At 35.5% G+C, this 12,046-nt stretch overlaps 1 protein-coding gene across 5 annotated transcripts in view; it reads right to left on the bottom strand.

Annotated features, from left to right (window-relative positions):
* The window catches only part of LOC149805431 (serine/threonine-protein kinase MRCK alpha-like), a 183,280-nt gene that overhangs the window by 60,158 nt on the left and 111,076 nt on the right, over positions 1–12,046 (bottom strand). For all 5 annotated transcript variants that reach the window (XM_089950010.1, XM_089950011.1, XM_089950013.1 and 2 more), the window contains exons 28-31: positions 11,466–11,602; positions 8,430–8,511; positions 6,088–6,231; positions 2,259–2,331 (exon numbers count right to left, since the gene is read on the bottom strand). In XM_089950010.1, the coding sequence (XP_089806136.1) occupies positions 2,259–2,331; positions 6,088–6,231; positions 8,430–8,511; positions 11,466–11,602 (436 nt within the window). The remainder of the gene's footprint in view (positions 1–2,258; positions 2,332–6,087; positions 6,232–8,429; positions 8,512–11,465; positions 11,603–12,046) is intronic.

Below are 12,046 nucleotides of genomic sequence, written 5' to 3'. Positions count from 1 at the left end.
AAACACTTTGGCTCAATATAGTGACTGCCACAATTATGTGGAGGAGTTAAAAAGGTATACATGTATTTTGTCCTTTAAGATTTGTCCCAAATAAACGTCGGCCCCGATAAAAAGATGACCCAATTAACCTGCATCTACTATATTCAAAATGGCTGCATGGTGGATATGTTGGATGTCCAAGCAGCGCCATTTTAATTTTGGACCAATTAGACCTTGGAATGAATGTGTGCGTAAAGTTTCATTGCAATCTTCCTAGTAGTTTAGAATAAGTAGGAATAACAAACTTGTTTCAATGGATGGATGGATAACACACATCCCTATAAGTTCTTCTGGTCAATGAGATCAATTTCGTACTTTAAAAAAATATATAAATCATTGTTCTTAAAATCTGCTTCTGAAACTAGTCATTATCCACTTGAGAAAGCCAGATGTGACTGAGTGTGTGAGGCTTTGAGTAACCTTCTAGTGACACCCAGTTTGACTACTATGGTTACTTTAGTAATAAACTTCAGTATCCACATCTGAGTCCTCAGAAGAAATTCATCTCCTTCCTATATTCACTAACGTGAAATACTCTGTTAACCAACAACGGTTACTCATCACTATAATGTATAGTCATAAATAAAAAAAAATTAACACTGAGTAAAAATTTATTCCAACCTCTGACTAAGCTCATCTGAAAGGGCCTTCATTGTAGGCCAGACTGTATAGCATGCAAAAATCTGTGATTATGAACTGAATACAAATACTTAACCTATCTCAATGGATCATAACATGTAGGTCACAGTAACCTTCTTTAATTATAAAGGTGTAGTACTAACAGAGATGCATCCAATCAACAAGTTTCAAGATTCAAACATTAACAACTAAAAGAAAATTAACCTGCAACACAAATTTCAACAATGCCAGAGAAATGAACATGAAAGAAACATTCACTCAAATTTGTAGGTCAATGTGATCTAATTTGCATCTCCTCATCATTCTAGGCTTAACAGCATGCATAGATTGTTTTTAAAAACCTATGCGGTCATGAGCTAAATGCAAAAAAAAAATGAATCTAAGGCAGTTAAATTTGAAATGCAGGACAACATTAACCTTTTATTGTTAGGTGTGGTTAAAAAAAGAGTTACGCAGAACACCTAGTATGATGATTCTGGCAAGAAAAGAGCTTAAATCAAAGTCAGTTTAGTGTAAAATATGGAACGTATGTCAAAAATCTATTATTGAAATGCAAGATGTAGTACTCGTCAAGATTGATCCTCATGCCACGCATCATAATTCCAGATTTAACATGTACTGGAGTTAAATGCTAAAAACACAAGCAAGAATATGGAAACAACGTATGTACATTTACAAAGGAAGATGAAGATTTAGGCAAAATAGTTGTGGAGGGAAAATTACTGATACTCATCTGTAAATGCCTTGAATAGAAACATTTTGAAATTTAAATCATTTATTGAATTGATTGATCGGCATAAGATTTAAGAAAACTTCATATCAAGGAGATTAGTTAAGCAGTAATTTCCAATCTGAGCTAGGATCAAATTCCATTAAATCCATTAATTCAAAGAGAACAAATTATTTTCCTACCAAAGTTCTGAAAAATACCTGTGCAGGCATCCATATTCAACAAAAAGCAGTCTTGATGTTTTTTTGTGGTAAAAGGCTAATTACAGTTAATTCTAACTGCAAACTAAATGATGTAGAATTAATCATGTTCACTCAAAATAAATCTTAGGTAATTAGGCAAACTTGTAAATGTTGGTAGCGTTTTTCAATCACTGTCCAATTATTTTCTGCCAAAATTTTGATTAATTTCTCTCGTTTTATTTAAATACCACAAATTCTGTGAATATCGGAGAAAAGATTGTTTTTGTTATCTCATCTTCAGATTTAGACCACATAGTAAACCTCAAATTAGTCCCAGTGCATTGACAAAGTCTCCCGAATTTTGAAAATATGTGACTAACAATACATCAGTTTAAAATTTCTCTACAAGTTTTAATTTCCGATATATTTCTGACAATATCTGTCAGAATCTACAAATGGGCCTGGGTAGAAGTTTTTTGTTGCCACAGAAAAATGTTTCAAGTCATAATTTTATATCTATGTAACAATAAACCAGGAAACAAAGTCACTCCACGATTATATCCTTCGGTTACATGAATGCCTGAAAACAAAATGGATGGACCCCAAAAGCTGTCTGTCCATTTTATATCATGCACATGGTGCCCTGACAAAGGCTGGTCTATACATACCTAACACAGCTGCCGAGAAAGTGCCTTTAACCAGAGATAAAGAGCTGTCGAACACCTCCTGCGCCTGGTAAACCTAAAATACAATAAAAGTGTAAAAATAATGAAGTAGGGTGTACAAATACAAAAATTACAAAACAATGATCATTAACATCATTGTTGTCGTCACTGTTATCATGATGATAATGATTATCATCATCATGTAAAACTCTCTGCTTTATTTTTTTTGTCTGGAAGCCTATCTTCCTTAGTGTAGTTTTATTTTCTAACAGTGTCCTGTCACATTTCTTGATGGAATCATTTCTTAAAAGTTCATCAGTGGTACAGTGGTTTAAATTTAGAGAATCAAACTTCTGAAAGGGATTTTGCTACACAAATAGTGTGAAGAAATCAATATGCAAAGTACATAGAACTCTTTAAGAAAATGAAAAATATGTTAATTAGGAAAGCATCCACCAATATGGATATCCATGACAGTATGCTCATGTGGGGCAAACATAAATGTAATAATCACAGCTTTGTAAAAGTAAGCAGGAAAATGACATGAATCACATCTGACCTCGTTCTTCCCAATAGGAAACCTTGTACTAAATCTTGCTTCAATCCACGAAGTTCTACAAACATTACTGAGCAGAAACTGAAAGGCAAGATTAAAGTTAAACAAGGGCCATAATTATAAAATCCAAACAGTGAAGATCAAACTTGATCTTAGTCTTATTCTTTAAAGTTGATTCTTTTTAATTCCATCAAATCACTGATATGTTATTGAGAGGAAACAAAATCTAAAGTCAACATTTAAGACAAAGAGGGCCATAACTCCACAAGCTTTAGCCAGAAAACAGTGAAGATTAAACTTGCCTAAGGATTTATTAATTTTTTTTCAAACAAGGCATTCTTCATGTTCCTTCAAAGGTTACTGAGTGGAAATGAAACTGAATGCAAAATTCAATTTCAAATAAGTGTCATAGCATCATAAAAATTGGCCAGAAAATGGCAAAACTGGAATCTGTCCAAGGAGTTTTGAAAGTAAAACCTCATAATGAAATTTGGTTTGAATCCATCAAGTATTTCAAACATTACTGAGCTGTAACAAAACTGGTGTGTGAGATATGTGACTGGATGGCACAGACAGAGAAGGGAAACACTATATACACCACCAACATAGATAAAGAAGGAGAATAGTAAAGCCATCCACAATTAATGCAGCATCAAAAGCAGGTAACTTTCACCTATATCTGGTGGTTGTGACAGCCCCATGCAAATGGCTTCTTAGAAATGGAGCTAAATACTGACATACTAATCAATGATATAACACTGATGACATTCCTGTTGAAAAACTGTGTAATGTTAGGCCTGTGCCTTGTAGACGGGTCAGAAAGTAGATATTAATGAATGCCTTTACTGAAAATATAACCAGCAGAAGAATGATTAACACTCCAACTAAATGCAGCCATTAAAAAAAGTAAATGTAATTTTTAATTTCACATCCAATGCTCTTGACCACTGACCTACTAACTGAAGACTCAACAGCGAGCTGCCATACCTCAAAATGTACAACTGTGAAGTTAAATGTAGACTAACCATTAGATCTGAGGAAAAATGGATCCAGGGAACTCAAGTTATCAAGCCTAAATATTATTAGCGACATATATATCATAATGGGCCCTACTTGCAAAAAATTTCCTTATAAGGGCTTTAATAGTGAAAAACTATGCTGGAAATCAAAACTCTAAGATAATGGGCATTCAGACTCTTCTAAATGATGACACTGAATGTTTCAAGTCCTACAAGCTGCAAGTGGCACATGTAAGTTTATGAGAAAATTACCTCAGATTATGTCAAACAGTTCCAGAACTACTCTGCAGAGATGGTGCCAGAATTTTATCTAGAGGGAGATCCCACTGGTCGCCAAAATAAGGGGGAAAGTAGGAGGGAAATTAAGGGGTAGGGGGCCAGCCATAGTTTAATATTCAGCCAACAGTTAAATATTTTTCTTACTCCACTCTATTAGATCTTAATCAAAATCCTCAAAAGTTGTCTCCTTCAGATGTATAAGCATTAATCTGTTCCCTGTGTGTGTACGACTACTGATCTGTGTTGAGAACCCCGTTTCCTTGTCAGCTGTCTTAATGACGTATGCATAGCTAGCGTAGCTGCCATGTTGGAAAACTGTTCTTCATTGTTGTTAGGTACATTTTTCCACAAGTAATGTCTCTTGGATATCTCTGCTCCAAAAGAAGACTTTTTATCCATAAGTCACATATGAAACTAAAGTTATGCTACAGAAACCAACTGGTCTATGGATGGAGTGACCAACAGATATCACTAATGTTACATCCCATCTCATCCCTGCCTTTGCCCTTGACTACAAAAATGGGAATGAAATAGTATGGCCAGTGTCAATACGCATATAATCTACTTTGTTTTAAAGAGAAGCAAGGCATTTTCCCAACAGGAGCCCATCTGGGGTAGCTTAAGATACACAGACTGGTATGAAGGATTGATGTTGATGCCATTGGAGTTGAGCCTTGCAAAAAGAAGCTGATCCTGGCTGTTTGAGGCAAAATTCAAGCCCATTAGCTGCTGGTTGAAAGCTAATATCTTATCTACCATGTGGAGGAAAGAATTATTTACCACATTATACAACTCATCAAGAGTCATTAGTGTTTGGTCAACACAAAGCCTAGATGTAATTGAGTTAAAGATGCTGAAGATAAAAAAAGTCGCTTAAATCACTAGAACCTGCAAATTAAGTCATAGTGATCTAGTTCTGGTATGGCAGGGTGACTCTCATCGAGTAGCATCCACATATAATTTTCATAAGTGTAGGTTAAATAGGGTCCAAGGTCTTAAGAGTGGAACAAATAACCAAAAATAAACAAGTGACTAAAATGTGCAGATCAGGCCACAGTAACCTATTTTTTGTATAGATGAGCTGTTCTTATTTTGAGATGCATATATATACTACTTTCATAAGTGTAGGTGAACAGGGTTTAAGATAATGATGTAATAAACAAACTGCTAAAAATAAAGGAAAATAAAGTCATTCAAGTATAAAAATTAAGTAACAGTGACCTGTCTTACTCATCATGAATGTATCCACATACCAATTTTCAAAGTGAAGGTGAAACAGTAGGGTCCAAAATATCAAATATCAAAGGATGAACAAATCTATATATAGACACAACACTATATTCCTTTCCAAACGTGTTAGCAGGGTGAAAGTTGTTGTTGTTGTTGTAGGGTTTAACACCATTTTTCAGCACACGATAGGCTATACATGGCGGCCAGTATTAATGGTGGAGGAAGAACCCGGGAAATCCCTGGAAAGAACCAATGACCCTCGAGAAGTTACTGGCAAGCTTTCTCACATATCCACATTGGCTGAATCCGAGACTCGAACCTCCGCAGACTGAGGTGAGATGACAGTGATCCGTAACGGAGAACACTTTAGACCACTCGGGGCCCCCAGGGTGTATTTTTGTTGTTGTTGTTGTGGGGTTTAATGCCATTTTTCAGTACACGATAGGCTATACATGGTGGCCAGTATTAATGGTGGAGGAAGAACCCGGGAAAACCCTGGAAAGAACCACCGACCCACCCCCCAGGGTGAAAGTAAAACTTTTACTATACAAACTGATATTAAAAGAACAAAATGAATACACTCCTACCTGTATTATTCATTATACTTAGAGCATTTCCAGACACTTCCATTATTATTAATGTAACATTGTTTTTGGTGTGATGGAATAAAAAAATCATGTGACACTGGACTATGTGCTGTGCCCTGAAACTGTGTACATGTCAACAAGAAATAGGACCTGGTACTTACAGCCTTATTTGGAAACTTGTTTTTGCGTAGTAGTTTGAGGAGTTCATTGAGTGCTCCCACCCATCTTTGCCTGTCTGCCTCATCATCTGCTAACAATAACACAAAGTGCTTTGTACCTGGAGGATTCATCTCTGATGTTGTTACCTATAATGACAATAAAGAGTCAATTTTTGAAGAAGTAAAAATAGAAAATTAATTATTTTGGTATTAAAATAATTGTACTATTAAAATATACAAAATTTGAGACCAGAGAGAATTTGATCCTGAAATCAATGTCAATGTGCTTTAAAGAAAATACAGTGAAACAGAAAGTCTTGTAAAAATTCATTATATTTGTATAAATTCATAAGCCAAAAGAAATACAATAATGCAAACAAAGACTTTTGATCTGACCACATGGTCAAGATTTTCTTTAGGATCACTTACATACTGCACAAGGTTATTAAGTGAAAACAACAAAGCCATCCTTCATTCCATAGGAGTGACAATAACAATTTCAGTGATGGCAAGTATGGTTTCCATGTTGGAAGTCAGTTTAGCACCATTTTCATTCAGGGCATACTGTTTGTAATTTAGTATAACCCCATGTTAATACAACCATTTGTTTGGGAGAACTAGCTTGAAAAGTTTTAAGATGACTATTTGAAGGTTACATCATCTTAAGATAGAATCAAGTACAAACTGCAATGGTTTAAGTGAGAACCCCATGTTGATACAATCATCAATGTAGGAGTGTGTGTGTGTGATTTGGATTTTTAAGATAGCTTTAAAAATTTTTCAGTCATATCACTACGATGTCTGCAGTGTGACAATTTATAGTGATGTCTAGCACTGGGGCATCATGCCACAGACATGTAGCATGATGTCCCACCCCGTCACATTATTCTAACACCAGGCCGACCAGTCCTAACACTAACCTCTTAATGCCCAGCACCAAGCAAGGCAGCTGCTAGTACCATTTCGGGAAGTCTTTGGTATGACTTGGCCGGGGATCAAACCCACAACCTCCTGCATCCAAGGCAGATGCTCTAACAACAAGGCCATCGGAGTGGTATCCATATAGGAGTAGTAGCCACAACAAGATTTGTATCATGGCTGTTGTGAAGATCATAGTGGATGTCATATTGGCATCTTTTATATTGAGCATCAACTATGCAGCAAAAGAAGTCTTTCATTCAAACCCCATGACCAAATAACCATAGTAGTGATTTGATTTTAAAGATGGTGACCATGTTAGCACCATTTTCAGTCAATACCACCTACTTGTCTTAAGAAGTCTTTTAGTGAAAACTCCTATGTTAAGATGACCATCAGCGCAGAAAGTATAGTGATAGGATTTTCAAGATGGCCACCATGGCAGTACTGCTGGATGTCAAATGAGCATCTGTTTTTTACTAAAACCATTTACATACAGACCTGCCAACCCTGACAAGACTGTCTTAGTAAGGCAATTGATTTTTTTTCTGCAAGTTAGACCAGTTTTCAGAAAGGTGTAAAAAAATATATTATAAACTGCTATTGTAAAGCTGGAAAACGTAATTAAAAGGTTGGTATTCAAAACACAAAGCAACGATAAGCATTATGTTCAACTGAAAAGTTTGTAAAGTACATGCAGACCTTATTTACCACATGTACAGTTTGCACAAACTTCAGTTCCAAACCATATGCAGCTCAATGGCCTATCTCTCAACGTCACTTAATTCTTGGTTATTTTTTTTCCATTTCACATGACAGCAATATCTCCCTCTACAAGATATACTCAAATTGGAACATGATGTCCAATAAATGTTATTAAATCCCTTCCTGCTTTTATTCAGAACAATCTGAATATTCCTTTTTCTTTTTCTGTGTTGAATAATAGCACTTTTTTAAGAGGCTTATCTTCCCTTTTGTCTTCAACATGCATCGCTTGCTGGATGCCATTTTAAACATATTCTCTATCATCAACAACTTGATCATGCAAATGCTTTGCATGAAAAATATGTGCAGTTTAAGCATCTGAGGTACTGCTGTAAAGTTAGTCTGGTTCCCTAATTTTACTACTTCTAATATGAAACCAGGAACCAAATCAAACACAGATGAACCAATTATCCAGATTTTTCAGCAACACCATTTTTTTCATAGTTTTTGCTAGAATAAATGTTGTCTTTGTTCAAGAAATTTTCAGCATCTCAGTCCATGGGTGCTTACCTCCCAGCCCCCACCACCAGTGATTAACCTTTATTCAAAATAAAAAGTTTGGAATATTTTTTTCTAACTCAAATACATGGTGGGAAAATTTAAGTGAAATCTTTACCTGCCTTCACAATATTGGCACAGATAGGATTCTGAATTATTCTTACCCTAAAAATACAAGGAATATCCTTTTTATTGGCATGTATCACATCGGAAGGTAACACAGGACTAACAGAAAATTCTTCATCTCTGAAAAAAAAAAAAGAAAAACAAAGATTATGTTATCTTTTATCTTCTTCTATGTTGTAGATAACAACAAGAATCTCTTGAAAGGACTGATGCTTTACTGTCTTTTAACCATCAAGTGTTGAAACCATCTCTGACAGTCTTCAGTGATAACAAGATTTTCAAACAGGCTGCTGTGGTGGACGTGCTGGAGGTCAGACTGGGACCAATTTAATTTAAGACCAAAATGACCTAATAGGAAGTCTTCTGGTGGAAACCACATCCTGGAGGCCATAATGAATATCAGATTGGCACCATTTCTATTTAGGACAAACAAAAAAATCACAGGATGTTGTTTGGTGAAAGCTCTATGCTGACATGACCAACCATCTAGAGAAGTACGAATAACAAGATTTTCAGGCTGACCATGTTGAAACCATATTGGAAGTCAGACTGGCACCATTTTCATTTACAACAAACCATACTTTATAAGATGTCTTACAGTTAAAAACATCCATGATTATGCAACCATTCATTCTGGAGAAGTTATCATAATTTACAAGACAGCCACTGCAGTAGCAATACTGGATGTTTGAACATCACCATTTTCGTTTAAGACAAATCTGGTTTCATATGAGGTCTTTTTGTAAAAAACCCATGTTGATACAACTCTCCATCCAGGAGAAGCAATAACAAGATTTCAAGTTGGCCACTGTGGCAGGCATACTGTATGTGCAAGTGTTACCATTTTCATTTAGGACCAAGTAAACATCAAAAGTCTTCTTGTAAAACCCCAAGGAAATATTACTTTTTGTTCTGGAGAAGTAGCAATAGATTTTCAAGATGGCAACCATAATGGACGTAGATCTGCATTTAGGACCAATAAGATGAATCTTCTGGTGAAAACCCCATGGCAATATAATTTTGCATCTAGGAGAAGGTATAATACGAGTTACAAGATGGCTTGTGTGTTGGTAATATTGGATATCAAATTGGCACCAGTTTTGTTCAGGGCCAACTAGACATTACAAAAAATGTTTAAGTGAAAACCCATGATGATATGACCCTCCATTCAGGATAAGTAGTGATAACAAGATTCTGAAGATGGCAACCATAGTGGTCATGTTGTATATCCAAGCATTTCAGACCAATTTGACCACAGGAAGAATGTGTTGTGTAAAGTTTCATGGCTATACTCAAAGAAGTTTAAAAGTAGTAATAATAATACTTGTGCTAAAGAATGGACAGAAGAGAGAAAACAGACCATCGCATAAATTCTTCTCGTATATGACCAGAAGAGTAAAAATAATTTTCATATAACATCAATGTCCCTGCAAATATGAAATAATGGGAAGGTAAAGATTTAAGAGACATGAAACAATAAATATCTGCTAGGCAATGGTGAAATTCAAACCTCACATAGGCCTATTTAATGCAAAGATCCATTACCAAGTTTGATTTCAATCATCACATCTCTCAAGAGATCTCAAGAGAAGAGTGGAAACAAATTTTCTGATAGTAATGATATAATGTAATGTGACTTAGGTCAAATCTGGCCCACTTCATAGATATGGCAGGGGCATTAAAAACACAAGAGTACCACAAATGGCACATGATACATTTGTCTTGTTTCCTTTTCCTTCTAGTACTGACCCTGACCTTTGAATCTGGGACTTTACTACTGCTAGACAAAGTGTGGATCTGGGTAAAGTGTAGGGGTTAAGGAAACAAGCTGCTGATTTGCATTATCTCTTGTGAGCTTGACCCTGACAGTAGGAGGTATAAATTGTGGGCAGAAGGTAGGACCAAATATGTATGATACTTTCACGTAAAGATATATAATCAGTTAAAGTTTTGTAAAATTACTTTCAGTGGTTCAAAAGTTTATCCTGTAGAGAGATGGAAAATAATTTGTATTTTCCTTTGCCACCACTGGCTCAACCCTGAGGTAGAGGAAGGGCTCCAGAATGTGACACACCATCTAAAAATGATACAACTGATTCATTTCATTAAATATCTTGATTGGTTCAAAAGTAATACTCAAGATAAGGTTACAAGTCACAGTATAACATTTTCCCTTACTGCAACCCTGACTCTGCGGTTGAGGCAGTGGCTACAGTATGACACACAATCTAGTCATGATTTACACAATGGCAAAGTTTCATTTAAAATATCTTTCACAGCTCTACATACTCTGAACAAAGATGCAAGTCACATTACATTTTTCATTGCCATGACCTTGAGGTAAGAGGTATGACTACGATAAGAGATTTACCTTCTGGGTATGGAATGTAGTTTCATTGAGTTTGTTAAAATATGTTTAAGTGGTTCAGAAGTTATACTAATAACATATTAATTACATGGATACAAGAGACAGAAATATATTTTCTCTTGCTGTGACATTGACTTTGATGAAGGAAGCATGGCTATAGTACATGACACATTCCTGATATATACTTGGACACAATTTCATTAAACGTCTTCGGTGGTTCAGAAGTTAAACTTTGGGAAAAGGATACATTCACAGAATAATATTTTCCCTGTGTCCGTGACCTTGTGGCTGGGGGCTTAGCTATAGCCTAATCAAGATATATACTTGGGGAAAATTTCATGAAAATCTATCCGCATATTAACAAGTTATGGGCTGGACAAGCAATTGTTAATGGACTGAAAGACAACTCCATAACACAGTCCCCTCTTAAGAAACAAAAGAAGAAAGAAAAAACTTCTAAGGTTCATATTACTATAATGCAGAATGTACAAACAGTAGTAAGAATGTACAGTGAAAAATCTTAAAACGAAGTTCTCTAAATACTTTAACAACCACTGAAAGCTTTCATAGCTGGTGTTACTTTAAGAAAACCCAAACTGATAGAACTTTTAATATTTCTGCATTGCTCCATGAATCTTTTTATCTACAGTGCAGGTGTGTAGCAGAAAAACATGGACCATTTTTATACATATATGGTTTGACTAACCTCATATCTAGAACATGACTGATGCATTGGCTTGGATGTGGCCTATCTGGTGGGATGTCATACAAAAATAACTTAAAATCACAGACTACAACAAAAAGGCGGGTCCAACCCTTCTTAATTCCTCCCAGCTTTGGAACCTGAAATGGACAAATTTTCAGTAAAATACTGATATTTCTAGTGCATATGTTGTGACAATTTTAGATCGGATAAATACCATCAATATGGGTTTCAATGTTTTTACAGAAAAACAACAACTTTACAGAAAAGGTTTCCAATTATGTCTTCTTTAAAATTACCATCTTGGCATTTAAATGCTATTGAAAACTTGCAATGTGATCCAAGTTTATCATATATGGACTGCTATAATCCTACATTTAATGGATTATGTGGGAGAAAATTCTTAACCCAAAAGCATATAATGTTCCAGCTATTTTTGTAATTTAGCAACTGTGTGTTAAGACAATTTGCCAAAAAAGTATTCACAAATGACCTATGAGAGGGCTTTATCTGGGAGTGAACTTGGATGCTCAATTGGCACTTGCCACTTTGATATTTAAAAAAAGAGAAAGAAGCAAAGCCTA

The sequence above is a fragment of the Sinohyriopsis cumingii genome, chromosome 2 (genome assembly GCF_028554795.1).
Source record: "Sinohyriopsis cumingii isolate HCF-2022 chromosome 2, ASM2855479v2, whole genome shotgun sequence".
NCBI lineage: Eukaryota > Metazoa > Mollusca > Bivalvia > Unionida > Unionidae > Sinohyriopsis > Sinohyriopsis cumingii.
The sequence above is the reverse complement of the archived record's forward strand: the minus strand, read 5'-3'. Positions and strand labels throughout refer to the sequence as shown.